This window comes from Nothobranchius furzeri, chromosome 7 (genome assembly GCF_043380555.1).
Source record: "Nothobranchius furzeri strain GRZ-AD chromosome 7, NfurGRZ-RIMD1, whole genome shotgun sequence".
In the NCBI taxonomy this organism is placed as follows: Eukaryota; Metazoa; Chordata; class Actinopteri; order Cyprinodontiformes; family Nothobranchiidae; genus Nothobranchius; species Nothobranchius furzeri.
In genome coordinates this window covers 77,025,313-77,050,870 of record NC_091747.1, presented here as the reverse complement: position 1 = coordinate 77,050,870, position 25,558 = coordinate 77,025,313, and the positions used below count along the sequence as shown (strand labels likewise).

The following is a 25,558-nucleotide window of genomic DNA, read 5'->3' as shown; positions in this document are numbered from 1 at the left end:
GACAACCTGTGGTAACATTTGATAACCGCAACCACTTTAAACAACTATGGAGCTTTTAGCCGGCTGTTGTCAAATTAAAAATGTCGGCGCTGCAGCATTAGCTCGCAGGAGACACGACAACCCCAACCTCGCTGATGGTAAACAGTAGTTACGTCCCTCCTTCCTTTGTTTTGAAAGGAGAACCAACCATCCCTGCAGCCAGCTGGATATGAAATATATTTCAGTATAACCTTCCTTCCAAAAGTTTTTATCTCTTTAAAGTGACATCACAGTTTTCTCATCCTTTTACCACCTGGCCTGCTAAATGTAGGTCTGCCCAAGTAGCTGTGCTCCTTTTCTGCTGTGTTAAAACTTAACAGTCCCGGTGCCTCTGAGTGAACTTCTTTTAAACCGTCTGGCTTTGTTATCCAGTCGGGTGGGCACGACTGAGTAATTGGTGCTCTCTGTGTCGTAGCCCAATTACTCTCTGTCCTCAGTGGCCCAACCTCGTCCCTCTCTTAGACCACGGCCCATTTCCTGTCTTATTTTATATCTTAAGAAGTCCACACGAAGCAAAACAAAAACAGGGAGTGCATTAAGCTACATCAGTAATGAGTGGAAACCCTGCACATGGCCCCGTTCCTTTTGTCTGTCTCCTGAAAAGACGAAAAAGTAAACATAAACAGCTGAAACATGGCAGGTTTGCTAACAAGGTTACAGTAAGCTTAATGCATTTAGAAAGACGGTAAACAATAATTGACTTTATTTAGAAGGCATGACCGTCAAAAAAAATATACTGTCAACAAAAAAATACCTTTGAGGAATCGATCTGTTGCCTCATTTTCTTGACAACGAGAAAGTCATGCAGTGAAGATAGTTAATTTATTCCTTGTCTTCACTAAGTAAGACAGTGAAGTGAGAAAGAGCGTAAAAAGAAAAAAAAAGCTACGTAACATTGATTGTATGCATTTATCTGCCTCTGGTCAGCAGTCTGGCTTGTTGCTATGCACTGGAGGTCATTCTCTGCCTTGAATCTCCATTGATCTCCTCTTTATAGCCTCCTGAGACACCCCCATCACTCCATAATAAGAGACATCCCACCTTGATAATAAATAAACACTCATGAATGAAACACAAACTCGTACTGTAAATACATTAGCACATGTGCAAGTCCATCAATATGAATGTGTAAACACAAACCTGAGCACATTTTAGCATAGGCATTCCTCGTGTACTAACCCTGCGAACACACACACACACACACACACACACACACACACTGATCGGTGGAAACCAGGTTTAACACTGTCTCTCTCTATAATTTCTTGTCCTGCGACTCCTAACTGCATGTAAGAGCACGCGTTAATTCAGACATCATTTAATAAAACACGCACCCAGACTGCCTTGACCACTCCTTAGAAAGGTGCTGAAAGGCAATTACATCAGGCAAATAGCCCTGCAGGCTCTGGGGGCCTAAGCCCTTCCATTCAACGGTAAAACAAGTGGGGAGGGTGGACTAACACCTCAGACCGGAGTTGGAGTGAGTCAGGTCGGGTGAGACGGTATTCTCGGCTCTTTCAAATGGATGCGGCAGAGCCTGTGGAAAACGCATTATTCTTTAATTTAAACCAGTCTGCAAAAAGGATTCACAGCTCGTCTTGGAAAGAAGTTTCTGATTGCACATGATCATCCCAATCTAAAAGAGCCGCTGTACGTGGATTTTATTTAAGCTACCTACCTCGGTGATTATGCAAAGAGTTTTGACTTCCATCTGTTAGATTTTCAATGCTGAATAAACACGGAGATGGATTACAGGCGTGGTGCTCAAATGAATGACTGGCAGCTGCGGCTTGAAAATCCGTCATGAGAGCGCCGATACTTCACCGAACCGAGAGAACGAGCTGAGATGTGTTTAAAACATTTGTAGTCTTAGCTGTCGGGTGAGAGGCGTTAAAAACTTGAACTTCAGAAGTTAATTTTCACAAATGATTTCAGAATTTGAAGATGTAGCTCAAATGTCGTCAAATAAAACGCCCTTGGGAATAAGTTTGTGTAGACCCAAAAAAGTCTAAAGTTTAAAGCACTTAACCCTCTTAAAGTTATGTGTCACTTTTACTTTATGCGTTATCATTATAATCCCACTTTTATATGTTCAAAGTCAGATTTCTATGCCTATGATGAAAGCCAATATATTGTTAGACACTTTTCACTTGGGAAGATGACCTCACTGTGTTGTCCATCGCAAAAAGAAAAAGAAAAATAGCTATAGTGTTAAAGAATTAAGAATCTGCTAAGCTCTGAGTCCTCACTCAAACATTTTGCCCAATACTGTAATAACCATGATTCCATCCAAATGGGACTTTAACACTGAGACGAGGCTTGATGACCTGCCCACATCCGCACATTTGGGCTCCACTTAATGGATGGACTTCTACTGGTACCATCATCAGGGCAGCAGTAGTTCAGGATGCAGTGCCCAGCTCCCTGCAGGTAATTTTGCTGTCGTGTCTTCAAGCAAGACACTTCACCCTCCTCACCTGCTGTTGCTGGTCAGCGGGACCGGTGGCTCCTGTGTACAGCAGTGCAGGGCAGCTGTGGCAAAAGTATAGATTATCACCATTGCCATTGTCTCCTGGGACTCTGGAACGGCTGCTGGTTGCACCCTACGTGGCGATCCTCCTCACCTCTCGGGAGGGGGCTTGGGGCTTCTCCGGCGGCAGTGTCCCAGGGGTTTTCTCGCTCCGGGGGTGACCTCTAGATTTCTGGGGCTTGGAACGCCTCCATCTTCCATGGATCTTTGGGGGCAGGTCTGTGGCCACTCATACTCACTATTGAATACTCTTATAAGAGAAACCTTACATACTCAAGCGCATGTACGCACACAGGTTCTCTCACAAGTATGCACTTGGGCATTTTTCACACGTAACCTAAGGCTGTGGTTGGCACTAAATGTACTATTTTTCTGCAGGTCTAGAAGCAGATTCTTCTACATCCTTTGTTGTTTTTCTCTTATCCTATGTCTTCCTTTCTTCTACTCCCTTTCAACCGAAAATATTTCTAATAAAGTTTTGGTACCAGGCGTGGCATTAAAGCAGAAGCTATACTGCTCCACCTGTGAGAGTAAAACTGTAAGCCTTCTCTTCGGCATTCAGACATCAATTCTGATTGCTTTACAGCCAGACAGGACACACGGGGAGAAAAGATGGCGAGTGCATGAAGAGGTGGAGGTGAATGAGGGCCAAATTGGATCGTGTTAAAAAGTATCTGGAAAAAAAATAAAACACAACAGTATGATACTCCAGAAAAGCACCAGGAAAAGCGCTACGCCCTCTGTTTTCCTGAATTGCTTTGCAACACTCCCCAGGAGATGGAGAAATCCGAAGCCAAAAAGTGTCAGTGCGTGTGCGTCTCACCCTTGTGGAGCTGACACAGAAGCATGAACTAGGCTTAACTCCAGCTTTCCACTGGATGCGTAAGCGGCGTGTAACATCATAGATCTGATTACCCAGCGAGTTCCCTTGCAACCAGGAGCGTTTCAGATGTGAAATGGCAGCAAACGTGTTCCATGCAACTGGTCCTGCAAGCTCACAAAATGACTAGAGAACTGCAGGACTGTAAGTCTGTCAGTTCATGCAACAACAAGTAAAGAGAAAGATGGGAGCATGTATCCAAAATGTCTTTGCTTTATATTAAATCTAATGTTAAAGCAGTTTTAGCAAATTTGCAAACAAGCTAGATTTTGAACGCAAACTCGGTCAACAGAACTCTCACCTCTGGTATCTTCCCTGGATCTGCTTCCACCAGAAACGAAATCCCACACTGCCAGTGGATACGAGATAGTGCTAAACACCAGTCATCATTTTCTTGATCCAAACGTCTTCTTGTTTTTCTTTTTGGATCTTGCTTTCGGTCCGAAACGTGTTATTTCGCGGAGGTTTTCAGAGGGAAGCACTTTAATAGTTTTTCTCATTTTTGTTTTTTCTTTCCCCAATATATTTAAAGCTACACTATGTTAGAACGTTGTTAAGAGACATGGAAACAATGTCTTAAGCTAATTTATTTTTTCAAAATTTTCTATTGCAGCTTTAACATTTCTATGCTACAAAAGAAATAACCACACAAGTGAATCTGGTCTCCTCCAAAAAGATAAACAACAACTGATTTAGAAAGTGTCCAGAATTTACCCTTACCAGATTTTCCCAACTGGCTCTGGTTCATGCAGAAGAGCAACAGCTCTGCTCTGAGCTCCACACCCTATCCCTAAGGGTGAGTCTATTAGGGCTGTCACGGTAACCGCAAAAATGAAATATCGCAATATGAAGAAGCCCACCGCGCTGCATCATGGGCCACCGCGATTACCGAACTTCATTCAACTCAATGATGCATGTTGAGAAGGATGGCTGCACTGGTATCAAAACAAAACGTTACTTTGCTCCTTTGGGAGCACTTTGGTTTTCAGTACGTCAGCTGCTGTGCAGCCAGAGTCCTTGGCCGAGACAGAGCTGCCACCAGCGGCAAAAAATAAAAAATAAAATAAACGCTCGGAGACCTGCTGAAGTCCCGGACAAGCACTGCTTCTGCAACCGTCCCGAAGAGAGTTTGAGCCGAGCTGGAGCTCACTCGCTACCTGTAGGAGGAATGCATCCACCCTAAAGAAACCCCCTGACATGGTGGAGCAACAACCGGGAGAGATTCCCTTTGCTTGCCAGAGTCGCACGCAAGTACGTGTGCGTTAGTGCAACAAGCGCACCATCCGAGAGGGTTTTCAGTGTTGCTGGAAATGTTGCCACCCCTCTCAGATCCCCTCTCAAACCGTATATGGTTAACATGCTGGTTTTCCTTGTGGGTAACAAGGATGTGACCGAGCTATAAATCACCGTCATTCGTGTGTGTGAAAGTGAAATGATAGTGCGCCGCGCCCGGTACATGTAATTTTTTATGCTTGATTTTTAAACAACTAAACAAAATGGGGACTTGTTTCTTATTTGTTAGATGCTGCAGCCAAATTTGCATTTAAAAGTTTAACCTTCTCCTGAATTTTGTTGTTTTTAAGTTCAGTCGGACTCCGACTGTCGGAGAAACAAATGTTACTGCGATCTGTGTTGTTACTGCCCTTTGATCTGCATTCAGTAAAGTGTTATAAAAGAAGGCACGGCAATTTTTAACCTTTTTTAAATGTGTAAGCATTATGTTTAGATAGTACTGCAATAAAAAAAAATAAGTGCTGCAACAATATCGCACACCGCAATATTAAGCCGCCCTGAATCACCGCAGGGGGAATTCCTCAACCGCGACAGCCCTAGAGTCTATCCTCTCTGCAGTCAATGGCTTATGTCACTTTTTTATGCATTACCCACAACCTTTCTTTACTCATCTTATGTATAGGACCAGCACCTTGAGGTAGTTTTTGCAATTTCATTGTGCCTACATCATGTTCTGTCATTGGATGACAATAAACCTTCTAATTTTGAACGTTCATGACCATAACTGAGGATTGAAACGCAGATTGGTTGGTAAATTGACAGCCTTGCTTTGTAACTCGGCTGTCATTTCAAAACGAAAATTGGTTAAATGTCTGCAGCACTACAGATGCTGCCCCAATCTGCCAATCAATCTTGTGCTTCACTCATCAGTGAATAATACCCCTAGATTTTTAATCTCCTCCACCTTCAAACTCAGTCCCAATCCAGAGTTGGAAATCCATCCTTTGTCCATCTCAAATTTGAGGTATAATTGTCTTTGGAGTTATTATTGCATGTTTCAATATGCTTGCAGAGTTCATTCACTGTAAACAGTGACAGCAATTGAAAGCAAACTGAAAGCGGCAAAAGTGAACAAACAATGCACGTCAAACCCAGGCTGAAGCATCTTCCGACTGTCATCATGCACAGATGTATCAGTTCCTCCTACCCACCAGACATTCTTGGCAACATTCAATAAAAAGGCACTATTTTTTATCTAGCAGCCGTGGAAACTAAAGAGAAAGCTGGCAAGTATCTCTCTACAAAGCAGGAGTGTTTGAGGCTCAGCATCGCCGTTTGAGATATTCTTTCAAACGCAGAGATCTAGGTAGTCTTTGTGATCTTTTCTCATTTCCAGAAATAACTGTGTTGATCGCTACACTTTCAGTAACACTCGTATGTGGAGGAGCAGCTGTAGAACTGCAGTTCAGTAAGTTTATTTGTTTGGATATTTTTCATGTTTGGAAAAAAATGCACTGATCACATGGCATAATGGAGAACTATGACAACATTGATGGTTTATTTCTTTTCTACTTTTTATTCCAATTGGTTTTACTGATATTGACTTCATGTTGAAGGAAGGGATTCCATACGCCACAAATAAAGGTATGCTAATAAAGAAATGAAATGCAAGTGTTGTTCTTAATAAAGTAACACAGCAGTTTCCTGACCCTCCGCCCTACTGGTTGAAAGTGGATTTACATAAACAACCCTGCTGCAGCCTGCTGCAGCTAGCACTAACAACAAACTTAACATTAACATGAGCCAACTAATACTAAAACTACGAAGTAAAAAGAACCACAGTGTGGCACACAAGACCTGTAGCAACAACGCCAGATCACCCAGTCCCTGATTTTGTGGCCTCCTAGTGCCAACGTTCACTTTTAGCTCTATGCTTCACCTCCAAATACATTACTCTCTTAAGCCTGATTCATGCTTCTCCATCTGCGTCAGTGCGGAGACACTCAACGCCATTATCCGTAATTGCGGGCGTGCTGGAGTGCCTGGCAAGGACGGACGGAGTCGACCTCTCTTTTCTAAACATCCGTCAGTCGAGACGGAGAACGCAAGCTTGTGATTGGTCAGAGCACCGCTGTCGTCTACACCGCCACCATTGCGCTCTCTAAAACATAAAGAGAGCCGAGAATAACAAGCGGCAGACACGGAGAAGCTTGAAGAATACCTCGCAGAAAATCTCTGAAAATATGAACGTTTAATTCCCCCGTGACTGGAGGACTGAAAAGATGCGCAGCAAGCGTTTTATTTGTGGACGGAAATGACAGGAAACGTGGGTTTAGAGGTGGTGAGCGCATGAAGAGGTGGAGGTGACTGAGAGACAAATTTGTCTGTGTTAAAAAGTCTCTTAAATACAAAAAACACAATATAAACACACTATCTTGGACCGGATACATGACAGGATACCACAGAACAGCGCTACGCCCTCTGTTGTCCTGGCAGGGAATTGCTTTGCAACACTCCCCAGGAGACGGAGAAGTATGAGAGCAAAACGCTTCCATCAATCCGTGCATGTCTGTCCCTTGCGGAGCTGATGGATAAGCATGCTTTACTTTTACTTCCAAGCCTCACCATGATGCCACCAAAAAAAGCTAACTTATTTTTCTTCCTCGCGTGTTTTTTATTGACAGTCTATGTAAACTGAAAATGCTAACTGCTAGCATTACAGCTAACATATGAAAAGCCACCCTCTTTAGGGGTGCAGAGTGGTGTCATATATGAAACTGGTCAAGTTTCTAACCCACCAATCACAGAGATCAATGTTAAAGCTCTACCTCAAAGTCAAAAAAGAAAACGTATCTATTGTTACTTTAAGAGGAAACATTCTCATACCAATGTGTCTTCCTATAGCATTTATTCAAAAAGTAAACAAGAGCACTGAGTGGTAGATAAAGTTACTGAATTGGACTTACCATTGTTGCCGAAGTCCAGTGAGTACTTGACCACATGGTAGTTATTCCATACGTACAGCAGGTTGTCTCTTGGGTTGTAATCCACTGCAGCTATATACTGGTAGGAATTAGGGAATGGTATGTTCACTGTCATTTCCTTGCTCTTGTCAGTATTGTACATGTAGTCAATCTTGTTCCCCGTCCCTTCATTGTCATCGTCTTCATAGACAGTTTTGACAACGTACAAGACTCCGCAGATCATGAAGGCATTGGAGGCAGAGCGCTTATCGTAGCTGGTGTCCCAGGACCCTTCAATGCGTAGGGTGTAAGGGTTGAGCTGGCTCACAACAATGCGTCCATTGTTCTGCTCTGTTGCATAGATCACCCACAGTCCATTCTCATCCACAGCAAGGTCGATGTCCGACTTGCCCCCCCAACGGTATGGTGAGGTGTCATGGTAGTTGGCATTCGCAATAATTGCCTCTCCACTTTTGATGCGGGTGCGCAGGTCAAACTTCACAATGTTTCGGGTGCGCTCCTTGTTAAAGAATAGCGCCCCATCGTAAACAACAAAACCGGTCCCATCCACTCGATGAGGCAGTTTGTATGTGGTGGTCGGCCGGCCTGCGATGAAGTCCTCTTTTGATGAATACTCTGTAAGTGTGTCAGTGCGATATGGAGTCCATGGCATATAGTATATCTTATCGGAGGCTTGAAGGGGGTCTTTGCACCACGCGCCTGACTGGTGGTCAGACTCAAAGAGATGTTCATTTTGGTAGACTCCTCGTAGAATGCCAGGACACAGAAAAACTGGGGGAACAAGACCATAGTATGAGCAACTTGATATAAATGGTAAATGGTCTGTATTTGATATAGCGCCTTCTAGAGTCCTGAAACCCCCCAAGGCGCTTTACAACACAATCAGTCATTCACCCATTCACACACACATTCACACACTGGTGGGGATGAGCTACACTGTAGCCACAGCTGCCCTGGGGCACACTGACAGAGGCGAGGCTGCCGAGCACTGGCGCCACCGGTCCCTCCGACCACCACCAGCAGGCAACGTGGGTTAAGTGTCTTGCCCAAGGACACAAAGACAGCGACAGACTGAGCGGGGCTCGAACCTGCAACCTTCCGATTGCGGGGCGAGCACTTAACTCCTGTGCCACCGTCGCCCCATATAAATGCACAAAACATTCTAACTCAACAACACTTGAGTTAGGATGACACGATAGATTTACAGAAGTGGAATTTAGATCTTGTAAAGTCACAGCCATTCTTAAACAGACCAACATCACGCCTTCCATTTAACAGATCACACCCTGCTCTCACAGTGAAGAGATAAAGAGAAAATGGCACATTTTGTTCTACTTCCACACTTTCTCTCTATTCCCATTTCTTCCTCCCAGCTCAGTTCCTCATTAGACTCACAACTTTTTCTTCACTTTTTTCCCTTTCTATTTCTGTCAGTAACCACCAACTGCAGAAGCGAGCACATCTTTTGTCATACACTGTTTTTTTTATTTTTTTCAAGTAGTTACAATAATTATTTTCCCACTCCATGCTCAGCCTCCCTGTCTTGGGATACTGAGATCATGTTTTACGAGAGATGTGGGAGATGGAAGAAACTCAGGGAAGTCACTGCAACCAATCATAGGGGCCATTGTAATTTGACTGGAATGCTGTTGCATCTGCACAGAAGATACAGGCATGCCAGATGTGTGCTGTGGTTTTCCCATTCTTCTTAGTGGTACAAATCCAGATACAACACACTTCAGGAAAGCCTGAGCATATTGATGGAATATTAGCTGGCTTTACAGAGAGATGGATTAGCAATATAAAATGCCATTATAACTCTCTGTTTAATGGCTCGTTATAAAAATGTTCTCAACCCATTGAGAGCATGTTAAGTGACATTCCACACAATGCCATGGCATAATATGGCCCTAGAGTGTATCTAATGAGAACTGGTGTTGCTAAATTGCCTCTATATGCAAGCTGTCTTAATATAGCAACCATATTTCCACAAGGAGAAAAACATTTCAGGTGCTGGCATCTAAATTTCAGATCCAATCCCAGATTTTGAGCACTTGTGCGTGAGTGTTTTGAATGAGTGACTTACCTTTTTGTTCCACTTCTGCACACATCATAGGTAAAAGATTGGTAGGGAGGGGGAAATGAGGGAACAAGAGAAAGAAAGAGACAAGAGACAAAAATAGATTAATGATGCAATAATAAGGAAATCATGATAATACAATCTTGGATCTCCATAATCGTCCTCATATTTCATCCAAACCTTGTGAGAGCGCCAGGATGCTCCCCGTGTGTGATTGGTAATAACATTACATAAGTGTCTGAAGATGCTGCGCTGTAACAGGGAAGCTATCTGACAGTACTGCATATCTCATATGTTGCACATGTGGAGACGCACATGCTAGACAGATACACGCACACACACACACAAAGGGTGGGAAAAAAATTCTGACATCAAACACACAAGAAGAGCATAACACAAGCACACATGTGCTCACAGCGCCCCTGGTGGTCCTACCCCTCATGAAGAGCAAAACAAAACAAAATGACCCGAGATAATGAGCTCTATAATGTACGCTAATAGCAACAGAACAATGAAAACTAGAAAACTGATGTGATTACTGGGATTGCTTTTCAGAGTACTAGCTAAAACTACTATATTAAGATGCATTGCGATGTTCACGTTCTGTGTATGTCATGTAATTTTACTTATTTATGTATTTATTTATTTATTTAGTGACTGTGTGTGAGCTAGCAAGCATCTGTGTGAGGGAGGGCAGTAAGCTTCAACACCAATTCCCTCGAAAAGCTCAGTGCATAGAGCTTCTCAACACCGTACAATGAAATGTGCACACTTGCTAGAAACATCTTAAACATATGAATTTCATTCTTCCTCAGTCCCATGGGGACAGAGTGGAATGTGAACATGGCAGAAACCTAATCCTGCAGGCAGTGCCCTTGTGTCTTTCAAGACTGTGAGAGACCTGCTGCATGGAAGTAGTCCCCTGAGAGGCCAGAGGAAAGAAAGGATGAGGGACAAGAGAGGAGAGGAGAGGAGAGGAGAGGAGAGGAGAGGAGAGGAGAGTCCTCAAAGGAAAAATATTTCATCTAACTTCTGGATGGCACAGTTTATATATATGGGGAGTTTGGCTCGTGTGCAAAAAGAAAGGGACAGTAACGTGGGATTTAAAAGTTAAAATGATGATCAAAGTTAAAATGATGATCAGGTTTATTTACAACTACAAAAAACATAAATCTTTCCATCCACAGGTTGGGAATAATAAAACTAATTCTGCCTGTGGGAAATTAAAACAAAAGTACAAATAAGTAGGGATGTCCCACTGGGCAAAGATTACAGGGATCTGGACCAAAATAAGGACCTCCAAAGGTCCAAACTCTAAACTGGGAGGTTAAACCAAACTCAAGGTGATATTTTACACTAAACCGAAAACCCACAACAATCTAAATGTAATAAAAGGGAGATCTACACACAAAAAGATGAACTCTAAACCACAATGTAACAGCTTATCCAAACACAAGAAGCTGCTAGCGAAAATGCAAACAGTAGCTTTACCAACGTTAAGTTCAAGTTACCAAGTTTAAATAAACCAAAAATACCCAGCAGCAAACAGACCAGCACAGAGGAGAGACTGCTACCACCAAAACAGCTCTCCTAATGTCTGAAAGAAGCTCCTTTATGAAGGCAGAAACGCTCCCGGTGATTTTCTACATCTGCGATAGAGACAGAGCAGCGCATCTGACCCCGGAAGTTGTCCGTTGCCGGGAGACGAAGGCGGGCAAAACAGAAAAGGAATCTAGTAGCGGACAGACATTGTTCCGGGTCTTCGGTATTTGGTGGAGATGTTAGTGAAGGCGGAGAAGAGGGTGAACTAGAGGAAAAACAGGCAGATTCCACCTCTATTTACAAACTCCTGTGGATGCAACAAGTGGGCGCGGTGCGTCGACTACCAGATCTGACGTCAACAAATTTTTAGAATCGAGCCGTCGACGTCATCGACGCTTCGCTTAGGGCTGTAGCGAGGCTTCGATGACGTCGACGGCTCGATTCTAAAAATTTGTTGACGTCAGATCCGGTAGTCGACGCACCGCGCCCACTTGTTGCATCCCCAGGAGTTTGTAAATAGAGGTGGAATCTGCCTGTTTTTCCTCTAGTTCGCCCTCTTCTCCGCCTTCACTAACATCTCAGCCAAATACCGAAGACCCGGAATAATGTCCGTCCACTACTAGGTTCCTTTCCTGTTTTGCCCGCCTTCGTTTCCCGGCAACGGACAACAGCTTCCGGGGTCAAATGCGCTGCTCCGTCTCTATAGCAGATGTAGAAAATCACCGGGAGCGTTTCTCCCTTCATAAAGGAGCTTCTTTCAGACATTAGGAGAGCTGTTTTGGTGGTAGCAGTCTCTCCTCCGAGCTGGTCTGTTTGCTGCTGGGTGTTTTTGGTTTATTTAAACTTGGCAACTTAACGTTGGTAAAGCTACTGTTAGCATTTTCGCTAACAGCTTCTTGCGTTTGGATAAGCTGTTACGTTTTGGTTTAGAGTTCATCTTTTTTCAATCCAATCCAATCCAATTTTATTTATAAAGCGCATTCACAAGGCATTACAACCAAACAAGGCGCTGTACACTAGAAATGTTGGTTAATTAAACAAGCGATATTTAAACATGTTGAACACATATAAAAAATAATAATTTGTGGTACAAATTAATAAATGTCTAAATGTAATAAAATCTCCCTTTTGTTACATTTAGAGTGTTTTGGGTTTTCGGTTTAGTTTAAAATATCACCTTGAGGTTGGTTTAACCGCCCAGTTTAGAGTTTGGAACTTTGGAGATTCTTATTTTGGTCCAAAACCCTGTAATCTTTGCACAGTGGGACATCCCTAGTTATCTGTACTTTTGTTTTAATTCCCCACAGGCAGAATTAGTTTTATTACTCCCAACCTGTGGATGGAAAGATTTGGTTTTTTGTAGTTGTAAATAAACCCGATCATCATTTTAACTTTTAAATCCCACATTATTGTCCCTTCCTTTTTGCACACGAGCCAAACTCCCCAGGAAGAGTCGTAACACCACTCGCCTCACGCACATAAGTGACCAAGACGAAGCAGCATGGAGACACTCCGTCTCCAACCACCTCTCAGGCAGCAGCCTGCACTCCCAAGTTCTACACGTCACCAGAACATAACCAACCACAACACAATAAAAGCAGTGTTATACAAAATGGGAGGCCTGTAGTGTTTATTCTCTTACAGTAACAATTAATCAATTTTTTGGAGGAATTTATTAGAGATTTTTTGGTTTTTATTAACAATAGCAATAGAAAAATAATCATTAGATTAATTGTATAAATAGTCATTAGAATAGTCGACTATTCGATAAAATAATCGTCAGAATAATCGTTTTAAAAATAATCGTTTACCCCCAGCCCTAGCTTCGCTACAGCCCTACTATGGGGCCATTTTAATCTGTGAAGCACTTGGAGTAGCATTTTTTTGTATGAAAAGTGCTTTATAAATAAAGTTGATTTGATTTGATTGATATATATATATATATACATATATATATATATATATATATATATATATATATATATATATATATATATATATGTATGTATATATATATATATATATATATATATATATATATATATATATATATATATATATATATATATATATCCTGGATGGGAGATAAAATTACCTAACAGATATATATATATATATATATATATATATATATATATATATATATATATATATGTATATATATATATATATATATATAGCACACATGCACTACATTTAACACGCCTCATGCTAAAATCTTCAACACACTAGAGTTTGAACTCATCACCAGCAACAGGACAAACACAACGTGTGAGGAATAGAAAGGAATAGGCATGAACACACAAAAACACACATACACACAAGCAACCATTAAATGCTCGGCTCATGAAAAATGCATGGTAACTGGTGCGGCTTAGCACATCTCCCGATAAATAAGCAATCTCCGGAAGAAGATCGTGTTGAATTCAGAACCTGAAACGTGTGTTCATGCATTTCTGTGTGTGTTTCTTGAAGAGGTAAGATATGGCATGGTTCAACACATCAGGAACTTTCTTGTGAGGGAAACTGGTAAAGGGAAGTAGAAAATATGCCGGGGGATGGAACCACAAATACTAGGGAACTGAAGAGGAACACAGACACAGCCGTGGTCAAATGTTCTGAGAGTCAATTATAAAATGTCACAAAGGTTGCTATTTCAGTTTAATGATTGCTATTTGCATAAACTTTGCAATGTGATGAAAACTAATCAGATTTGTTGCAAGTCCTTCTTTGTCCTGAAAATAAACTTGATAACAAAAAACCCCCAAATTCCACCATATTAAGTCTTACGGGAGGTTCAAAAAGCAAAACTGTGAGTAGAAGAATTTTGGAGGATGACCTCAAGAAGGACAAGCACAATAGTTATAGAAAGCTCCTAGAAATATTGAAATTCTAGAAAAGGTCCAGCCGCTGGACCGCCGAGAGCTGGGCTCACATCATTTTCTCTGATGAGTACTCCCTCTGGTTGTTTAGGACATAAGGAAAAAAAAATTGACCCAGAGAAGAGAAATTGAGAAGTACCATCAGTCCTGCCAACAGTAAAAGATCCGGAGAGCATTCATGTAATAAGTTTAGTTAGACGGATCTCACGTTGTCCTAGCTTTTCCTATTTTTGTGTTTTTTTTTATGTCAAATCTTATCTTATCAAATAAGAAATATAGTTGATTTTGTCTTTGTCTCCTACAGGCCGTCAGTCTGACGGCTCTATTGTTTACATGGTAAAGTTTTCTTGCAGATGAAGGACAGTTGACTCTCATTGATTTTTCGTCTAAAATTGCTGCTAAAGCAGCTTTTAGAAGGATGTTCTCAGCGAAACATGCATTAGAAATGAAGCTGCTTCAGGCGGAGAGGGGATCGCTAATGAAAACTGGTCAGTAGGAAGCGGCTGAGACTCAGACAGCAACGCAGAAGATGATCTCCGACACCCCGCCCCCACCCACGGAAAGGAGCCGAGTCTGTCACCCAGCAAACAATAGAGGCTTCTTTTCTTTTGGACTAAAATGAAATTTGCTTACCATACGTTAATAAAGAGTTCATTCATAGCACACTTGAAACATTTTGCTGCACGACGTGATCATCAGCCTGCATTTAAAGGCCAGAGTGACAGCCGTCAAACTGACTGTTAGTGGGGTTATAATTCTGGTAGTTCTAGTGTTAATGAAATGTCACTCAGGCCCTCTGTGGCCAGAATACCACATTTGCAACTTCAGAGTGCCGGTCTGGTCTGTTGGACTTACAAAAAAATGAGCTGACATATCTGGTGCTGCAGCCTGCTTCCAGCACGTTTCCTGTATGTTTTAGATCATGAACACAGCTGATTTGTTTTAGCAATGAACTCCTCCTGTAGACACTAATGAAGGCTGGGGAGACATTTTGGCTTTCAGATTGAGATGTTAAAAAGACGAACGTACAGCGAGGAGATACGTTTTGTTTTTGGTTCAACAGACACTAGGGGGTGCTGAAAGCATGCCAAAACTGCCTGGTCTCCCTTTAATCTAGAAGATGATTGTGACATGGAACTGCAAGGTTCTTCAAAACACAAGCCAACACTTAATAATAATAATAATAATGCATTGAACTTATACAGCACTTTTCAAGACACCCAAAGATGCTTTCACACACTCTCACATTCACACACTGCTAGTGATGGTAAGCTACTTGTAGCCACAGCCGCCCTGGGGAGGTCTGACAGAGGCGAGGCTGCCATTTGGCGCCGTCGGCCCCTCTGACCACCACTAACACAGGCAAGTTGGGTGAAGTGTCTTGCCCAAGGACACAACAGCAGGATACCCCTGGCGGGAGCTGGAATCGAACCCATGACCCTCCGATCATGAGGCAACCCGCTATACCACCTGAGCTACTGCTGCCCCCTTGACAGCTTATTGTCTTTTTGTGTCATGTAATTGTTAGTGTAAAATTTAAATTAATACTTTGATTATACTTCAGCATACCATAGAAATATCTGACTAAACAACCAAAAACCTATGAAACAGGAAAGTATGAAAACCAAGACTTGAGTCTTTCTCAGAACCTGTACAATACAAAGAGACACATGATGGTGACAACGACGTGGACTGACAGCACCAAAACAACGGGATATTTAAAGTTCCTGAAGCTCTTACACAACTTCCCAGACATGGAGCAAAAACATGTAGGGTTCAAGGTTGCTGGCAACTAATAGATTTCAAATGAAAGCGCGGCGGACAACAAGTATACCAAATGGCAGAGAAAATGTCAAACAAATGCCATTCAATTTGTAGCGCGGCTCAGTGTTTCACGAGATTAATGGACGTCTCTGCTGGCGAGCTTATTGCAGGATTTTTTTTTCTTCAGGTGTCTGTTTTTTAATCTCCAGAACAAGGTTAAGAAATCAAAGTTTTTTTTTTCCTTTCCCATGGATCACAGACGTTCATTTTTCAATGTGTAGGATTTGACAGGGTGTGTGTGTGTGTGTGTGTGTTGGTAAGATGTCTGTAGAAAACTCAAGGTTTTGTCAGGGTGTCTCGTGCATGCGAGATGATGCAAAAGATGAGACGGTTTCTCCATGGTGCCTAATTTAGCTAAAAGAATAAGAGAAAAGAAAATTTGGGCTATGACAATTTGTGTGAAAAAGTCCTTATTTCTGAAGGGAACATCAACAAGAAGGCGTCGTGTGTTAGTGTCTCCCTTTTCTTAACATTATTCAGAGCTGAATTCAGCAGCGGGAGCGGCATGTTTTTATCTATCAACTATCTATGACAGATCATTTGCAGAATCACTTACTGTACCTATGCAGCTACTGGAGGAAAATGTGCTCATTTGTTACTAGTGATGCTTTGAATGAATATTGGAGAACACTTGGAGAATAATAGGGATGTGTCACCTGTCGAGTTTCACATTTACACAAAAAAACATCTAATTATTCATTAAAACGTGCAGTAAAATATTTTTTTAATCCCCTTTAATCGCTCCGGGGCGGCACCTTTGATGCCTTTTCTGTTTTCACCCTCTCTATTTCTCTTATGCACAAGCACGCGGAAGCAGCGTTAACCTAACTGTGCCGCAGCGTAAAGATAATTAGCATTTTTATTGAAAACGTATGGTTTATTAAGGAGGTGGCTGTCTAGGAGCAGAAACACTGCATGCTCACGCGTGTGTGTAATATGTGTGAGGCGCAGCCATGCCCACGTGCTCGCTGCTGCAGATGACGAGTGGCGAAAGCAGCCTCACCATGATTATCACTGATCTCCAATCAGTCCAGGGCCCGAGCCCAAGGTCGTTTCTGGACACAGGCGATTTCTGCTTTCCCTCTCCATTATTCTGCTCTTCCCCCCGTCCTCATATCCTCACCTGCCATCCCGTTTCATTACTTCACTCGATCTGTGCTTTACTCCTTGTTCATCCTCTCCATTACCTCCTCTGTATTTCCAACACCCCCCCCCCCCCAAGCCAAACCCTGTCCACCTCTCATGCAGCGTCTTTTATCAGTTAATTCGTTCGTTCTGTTCCTCGTCTGCTGGCCTCGTGTAACCCATTTCCCTCTATCTCTGCTTCAGCTGTCGCTCTGCCGTCTCTCCTTCTGTCTCCTTAGTTCCTCTCCCATACTCCCTTCACTTGATTTCTGCAGGAAATACAGAAACGTCTGCATATGTGTTCGCAAACACACATCTAACATACATGCACGCACACCAACGGTGCACGTGGGGAAAGGAATCCAAGTGGTGAGTGACTGTTTCCAGGACAACGCACACACTTGTACGCTATACGCACATGCACACACACACACACACACACACACACACACACACACACACACACACACACACACACACACACACACACACACACACACACACACACACACACACACACATACGTCTAGTGTGATCATGATGAAGTTATTCCAAAGGTCCAACCTGACAGAAGTCCTTAATTGGACAGACAAGAAGGCGATTTTATCTTTTAATTAGCTTTCCAACTGAGCCAAGTTTCTATTGTTTTTAATAGACTGCATGGGTATTGCATAACATATCACTGACTTTTGTGATTAATAACTGCTAATTGCTTCATAACAGCAGCTGAGAGCCACGGCTAGCTCAATGAAGATGAGGAAATGGATAGACCTTGCCGGTGCTTTTTTTGAAAGTGTGAACATGAATGAAACCAAATACAAATCCCATCCATTTTTCTGCAGCATGGATTGTTACTGCTGAGATTAAATCCATCCATGCATAACAGTTGCCTTGGTGAAGCACTTTGTTCAGCAGTGTGCTAATGGATGTATGGATATTTATAGTACGCCTGCAGTGCTATGAGAGAGTATACACAGGTGGCTAATTACCGCAAATGCTAGCTGGCTAGTTTGGCACACGACCACCACACACTCATACCACAGCGAGCCAGAGAAGGGAAAGAGACAGCGCTTGATGGTAGCCTTGGAAAACAGCTAAAACAGGCAGCGCAACAAGGAGAGACGAGATGCGGTTCAGGTAACTAAAGCCCCAAAAATTGGAGGGAATAAAAAAAGGAGGGGGGCGGGTGGTTGGGGGGAGGAGATGGTGGAGAGAAATTGTCCTGAAAAATGCACGGCACATAATTGAATTACCTGTTTTACACCCCACTTTGAGGAATGTTTACAATTTCTGTGGAGTGGGAACCGTACCAGTTCTAGTTGAATGGCAGCGCTCGTAGAAAAGTGCATCAGCAGTGTGAAGATGCGTCTCCCTGGAGCTTAGCTCATTTTCTTTCCATGCACTCAGTGTGTGATTAGCAGCGTCTGCCCACGGAGATGATTGCTAGGAGGTCAGGTGTTTACAACTAACAAACAGCGCCACCAGGCTGCTTAATGTCCAAGGAGACACACTTGAGTTACGGATGTCCCGTGATGCTACATTCGTTTGATTGTGCCAAAGCCAAGCTTTTGCCTTCAAACACTATCATGATTTATTAAAACCAGAGCTTGTAGGCATTTGAGAAAGGCAACGGTTTTGAGTACGCTCCATCATATAAGTCAGAAAACAAGTAATCTTTATTGAATTATCTTGATTTATAGCAACATTTTGGGAGATTTTTTCCAGCACTTAATGTCCAACACATCTTTCACACCGGTACTGTTTACAGCGTTGATTTATTAAGCATGTTGCGTGATCGTTGACGGCTACATCTCCAGACTGAATGTCAGCATGTTGTAAAATTCCGACATTATGACATCTTTCAAGGATAATTGATTTCATAAATACTTGAAGAATGCCTCTGTGAAGAGCTGTGTCATGTAAAGGCGGAGGTATCTAAAATGTGAAAGGATGGGACCCAAAGGTTTATTTAATCATTATACAAACAGTTTTTCTCTGTAAACATTTTGCAAGGCTAAACACAACCATAGGAGCCTGGGCCCATGGACGTAATTTTCACTTTAGAAGTGGAGGGGACACAGGGGGGTGGGGGGGTGGGTTGTATTCTAATGGGAAACAGGCTTCAACACAAACGGTTGTTTTCCGCTTGGTCCTAGAGCTCAACCAGTGTCAATTTAATATAGCGTAAAAAGTGCAGGGGTCAAAACTTAACTTTGGAAAAAGTGGGGGGGGGGGGGGACATGTCCCCCCCCCCCCCAAAAAAAAAAATTACGTCCATGCCTGGGCCGCATGGTAGAGCTCCCTGATCCAGACTGAGCTCATCAGACAGAATGCTGATGATGCTAATGTACAATCAGAGCCTTTTTCATTGTGATTCCTTCATTTCCCTGATGATGCCCCTCCCTCTGTTAGCTGAGCTCTCTAATGACTTTGTATCAGATGCTGTCTACTTTTGCAGAGACAAATGTTACCCTAACTGACCCACTGTTTATCAGATCAGCATGCAACCCATCTCCCATTGATCCTGAGCTGCTTTTCTTTGTGGCGTTGAGTCCATGGAATAAGAGTTGTTGTGTGATCATTAAGAAACTAAAAAGGGAACAACACGCAGGGAAGTCAAGAATGGATCCAAGAAGAGTGAAAGCAGTTTGCTGACAGGCTCTTCCTGACGATCACAAGTGAGCGCGTCCGTGTGTGTGTGTGCTCGGTGGGGCATTAGGCAGGTATCAGGTTGGGTTTCCATCTGCTCCAGAGAGGGCTCTGATAGTCCTATTATTTAATCTGCCGGTCATTCTAGACGCCAGGCAAGAGCCGTTTAGCTAGACATAATTGAATGCTTCAGTGTGGGAGATCACCTTGGCCGTCTGCACGGACCTTGGTGCCAAGGCTGTAGATGGCTATTGTAAGATGAAGACTCACAAAGTGTCTGCAATTTCAAAAGATCCAAAAGGGATGGTCCAAATCTTTTGAAGGGAGTTTCAGTGGAACAAATGATAGCTGCCATGGTTAGCTTGACGAACAACCTCAGTTTGAAGCAACAGAGACTAGCTTTGACTTTACAGATGAGTAACAAGAAGTGGATAAGAAGAAGAAACCATCTCTTATATAGAGCCTCTCAAGATGAAAATCGTGATGCACTTCAGAAGAAGAAAAATAGATTTTTTTTAACTGAAAATAACCAAATCTTAGGCTTTTCATTGTGTCAGCAACATCATGGCCTGCAGAGAATTCTGGGGAAGTGCCGTCTGAGAGCAAACGTCTCTAACTTATCTAGGTTAAATGGAAATTGTCTTACTAAAATTTGTATAAAGTGTGGGAAAACACTACTTTATGTTTTGTATTTACAGTTTAAACAAAAACAAAGTAGAATATGATGCAAACATTCATTTATGGCAGTAATTCAACTTAAAAGTGAAACATTAGATAGAAAAATTACATGTAAAGCCAGATGTGTCAGTCCTCATTTGTTATAACTGTGTTGATTACAGCTGATGAAAACCTCAAATTACGGATGGACATTATTGGCATCGATATCGGTGTCATTTTTTTAACATATCGCTATTGGTTTGATAAATAAAACCAGACCGATATTTTTTCCATCTTGTCTCTATTTGCTTGCCCGTTTCAGAGGGAGGGGTGAGGCGGGGGGTGGGGGGGGGGGGGGTAATTTTTTAGTCATGTGAACAGTGACCGAAATCCTCTCAGAAGTGTAATTGTGTGTGTTGTGTGTACATAACTACGTAAATTCAGCTTTAATAATTTTCATTCTATACAAAATCTGCTGATTTCAGAAGCATTAACGTCAGTATATCGGTATCTGCACATATCGGTTATCTGCCATAACACTGATCTTAATATCGGATATCAAAATCGGCCCTAAAATTTCATATCAGTGCACCACTACCCCAAATTCAAAATGTCAGACAATTAGACTATTGTGAAGAGGTTCAATATTCCAGACTCGTCACGATAAGCTGATAAATCCAGAACACCTGCAAAGGGTTCCTGAGCCTTTAGATGGTCTCTCAGTCTAAGTTGAATTACTGACAGAAACTGACTTTTGCACCAAGTTTCATCTGTACTGTTTGTGTGTTTAGGCTCAACTTGAATCAGAAAACCAATGAAATCAAACTGAGACAACTAGAGTTCATATCATGATTTTTGACTTCATAATTGGTCTGAATTTCTGTAGATCTGATACCAGTCCTTTTGTCTAATGGGGTCACCAGTAGGGTTGGGCATCGAGCATCGATTGGAAACCGGGACCAACTGTTAGTTTTTCCCAGAATCGTTCAAAGTTTTTTGTTTCGATTCCTAGAATGCCGACCGGAAGAGGAATCCACAGCCAATCTCCGTGAAAAGTAAACATGATCTGAAAATTGTGATCAACGCTTTTCAGAGCTGATCACACCAGCTGTCTGTGTGCAACACGAGTACCCCTCCCCCACACCCAGCGCGCAGCGGCCATATATATATAAGCACGTCTGCCGAACTTTTACTCCGTAATGTAAACTTTAACTCCTGCAGCATAAACTTGTTAAAATACGTCAACACGGTGGATTTAATAGAAGCTTTAAAGAACAAACTCTGGACGGTGTGAGGTGAGTTTGTCTCACTGCAAAAATAAAAACACACACGGAGCGTCAGCAGTCAAACGCAGCCGCTCACCAACACGTGTGTGTGTGTGTGTGTGTGTGTGTGTGTGTGTGTGTGTGTGTGTGTGTGTGTGTGTGTGTGTGTGTGTGTGTGTGTGTGTGTGTGTGTGTGTGTGTGAGCGTCAGAAGACTGAACAATAACCTGTAGAATAATTAAAGTCATCATGCTAGAGCAGCTTCTCTGTGGTGGACCACACCAGCTTCTGCCACAATAAATAATTATAATAAGTGTAATAATAATAAATCACACACAAAGTTGTGACATTTCCTTTCTGAACTATTTCTGTTGAGTTTTAATGTTTAAAATCTGTTAGATTGTTACTGACAGCAGCTACGTTTAAGTTTCACTTCCTGTTCTGACTGAATGCTGCTGCAGCATGGAGGTGTCGTTCTCAGTCATCCTGGACATGATCATCCTGAGAGTTCAGCTGAAGACAGCTGGACGTTTCTGGATATGTTGGAGACATTTAGCCTCTCATCCCGGAGGCTTCTTCCAGACTTTGGTTGTGGTCAGAAACAGACACACTGGTTGTGCTGCAAGTCTTTTTCTTTTGTTCTCCAAAACATGTTTTTGTCTAAATGAAGGTGATGTTGTTGTTCATAGAATTAAAAATCATGTTGAGGTTAAGATTATTTCATCAAGTAGGACCTGTGGTTAGCTGGCTCATGTAACACATGTCATGTCTTGAAAGAATCAGAATCGGGAATCGATAGGAACCGGAATCAAAACGAGGAATTGTAATTAGAATCGGAATCGTTCAAAATCAAACGATGCCCAACCGGTCCATTATTTAGAATCTCTTTCTTTCAAAGGTTTTCACAATAAATACCCTTCTCTTTTCACATGTTTCAGTTTCAAGTTTCCCAACATTTCCAGTGAACTAGCCCTTAGGTTCCCAGAGTCCAGTGTACTAAGAAACAGCTTGTCTCTCTCTTTGCTGCGTGTCTACCCAGTCAGAAATAATCCAGAATATAAATTGAGAGAATTACAAAATCTCCCTACAACAAGTATCTAACATTAAGCTCCAAGTGTCTTTCTAACACATTCATATATTTGTTAATTTAAAAGATCTCAGATGTGTTTTTTCTTCCTTGACAGATTAGAGTAAATGAATTGACAGTAGACATGTTATCTACTGCCATTGTACATTTTTTTGCTAGTTGGCCGTTAATCAGATTAACACATGCAACTACTTTTGTTGATTATTCTAAAATGTCCCTAATAGCTCCTACGATTGTTGGCAGGGTGATAAAACTACAGAGTCCCATATGAACACGTACAAAGTTTAACAATATCATAATAATAGCTCTTCTTGGGAAGAGATTGTTGTTCAAAAATGCACGTCATCGTACCAGCAACCAGTCTTACAGAATCTTGCTATAGTAAGTCAGAACATGGAGGTTGACACGTTCCAGGACCACTGTTGGAGACCAAGTTTTACTCCAGTGTGTGGGCCCCTACACCTCCACATGGTCCAACCCTGGATATTTTGGTACTGCCATTGTCGTAAAGCTCTGTGGTGGTTTCTGTTTGCTGGTGCCTTATGGTAATTTGGGATGTTATGGATCTTTTCATTTAATTTTTTTTAATTTATGTTCCTACTTTGCTTCCTTATTCACTGTGCATTCATTTTGTTAATCTAGCTCTTTGAACACATCGCGTCCTCTTCATTAATTATCACACCTGCACAATATCTGTAATTATCCCTCCTTAGTTCCAGTGACCCCTTGTAGTGGGTCTATCACTGCTCGGAGAACAGGCTGTAAGTTTTAATTAAAACTTCAGAAGGTGTTGTAATGTCAAATTTAACTTTATGTTTACAGGCAAGTTTTCACTCCGTTTTTAATTAATCTTTAAATAAAAATGGTCATTTACTTTCATATCAGCCTTGATCTTTCACCTGTTCGTGTTCAATATGAGTCCAAACCTATGACTAGCATACCACACAGATAACGAGGAACAATAAAACAGACAGCATGAGCAGAAAGCTGAAAAACTTATTTAGTTTTCATTTAAAGAAGAGAGAAAAACTTCAGTTTACCTTTGACTATGGACAAACTAGTGATGGGAATTCCGGCTCTTTTTAGAGAGCCGGTTCTTTTGGCTCAGCTCACCAAAAAGAGCTCCCAAGTGGCTCCTCAGATTTTCTGTTGCGTAGAGTACATTTATAACCAAAATAATGCTAAACTATATGTAAAATGATTTACTAATGTAAAAAAATGCTATATATCAAATATTTATCATTTCTATGGATTTAATAACTGAACACTTTAAGAAATCTCCACTTTCCGACTGCTGGCACTCATTTTCTCACCGTCTTCGTTGCACTCTCCTCTCTCGCTCGCCCTTTTCCTCCTCCTCATTCCCTCTCGTCTCCCTCCACCCACATGTGCTCTGCTGTGTGTCTGAGTATGATCCTCCCTCTTCTCCACCCCTACTGCTCTGTGTGTGGACAGTCTGGACACACAGTTACACATGTTGACCAATCGTCTGTAGCTTTCACCAAAGCAAGAGGGGAGGGGAGGGGACGGCTCCCAGTGACGAGCCGGCTCCCGTCGTTCACTTCAAAGAGCCGACTCTTAGAGCCGGTTTGTTCGCGACCGACACATCACTAGGACAAACCCTCTAAGCTACACTACAGAGTAAAATAAAGACCAAGGACAACACCGAATCTTTAATCCACTAAGTCTCCATGCAGATCCTTGCATTTATAGAGCTGTGAGCTGTAACCTAGATTTAGCATTTTGAGGAAAACGGAGATGTTATGAAATGTTAAACAACTTAAAGAAAAACAGCCTCATGGGTATATTCCACCTGGTCAGGGGTCACGTGTCCACGTCTCACTCGTCCCCCCGGCCTTCCACAGGAAGAAATGTCTTTGGGATTTTCCTAAAAGCTTTCTTTCCTATCACATAAGCGTGTGTGTGTGTGTGTGTGTGTGTGTGTGTGTGTGTGTGTGTGTGTGTGTGTGTGTGTGTGTGTGTGTGTGAGGTCTTACAGCTACATCTTTATGCAAAACTTAATTAAATCATAAAACAAAATGTTTTCCTTTCATTCATGCTGACCGACCGTAAGCAAAGGAGCAGTTTTATTGCTGGGGGAAGAAACTGGAGTTACTTACTGTACGGAACACACTCGTACTGGACTTCCAGGTATTTGTAGGTGCCTGGGCAGGGATCAGGGAAAACATCAGGGCCTGCCACCACTGCACATTGGGTACGATTGTTACATCTGTAAACAGAAAACAGGTGTGGGGTTAATCTCAATGGCAGCGCCTGAAACCTGTTGGGTTCAGGGTTCACTACGGCTGGATACATAAAAAATTTAAAAGAAAAATTCCAGTTTCAACAGATGGCTGTTATAAAATGCTGTGTATTGTTTTATCAGTATTTAGCCACAGAAGGTGCTTTAAAGCAAACAAACCCATTGGTTTTCTATAGTTTTATGAACTCATTACAACATGAATCCCTGTATCATGAGACATGTTTTTAAAACAAACAGGAAACTCTTCACTCCTGTCTCCACCTAGTCAGTCATATTTGGCTTTGATGTAAATAGTCATTGAGACATTCTTTTGCAAATGTTTAATCATGGCAGTTAGGAAACAGCAATTTAAATAAAGAAATTGCATCGTCTTCTTAAAGAGAGAGTTGATTGGCTGTGACAAATATTCTTCATCTGGTTGCCTGCAACCATCCATGACTTTATCGTGATGCTCCGTTACTACCGTATGTACCATTTCACCCTTATTACGTAAATAGGACTGTTGGCAAGGTTTGTGCA

At 42.1% G+C, this 25,558-nt stretch overlaps 1 protein-coding gene across 9 annotated transcripts in view; it reads right to left on the bottom strand.

Moving 5' to 3' along the window:
• Positions 1-25,558, bottom strand: part of adgrl3.1 (adhesion G protein-coupled receptor L3.1) — a 253,089-nt gene that overhangs the window by 124,200 nt on the left and 103,331 nt on the right. For all 9 annotated transcript variants that reach the window (XM_015954195.3, XM_015954193.3, XM_015954197.3 and 6 more), the window contains 3 exons: positions 24,897-25,006; positions 9,753-9,767; positions 7,649-8,437 (listed from right to left, as the gene is read on the bottom strand). In XM_015954195.3, coding sequence (XP_015809681.1) covers positions 7,649-8,437; positions 9,753-9,767; positions 24,897-25,006 — 914 coding nt within the window. The remainder of the gene's footprint in view (positions 1-7,648; positions 8,438-9,752; positions 9,768-24,896; positions 25,007-25,558) is intronic.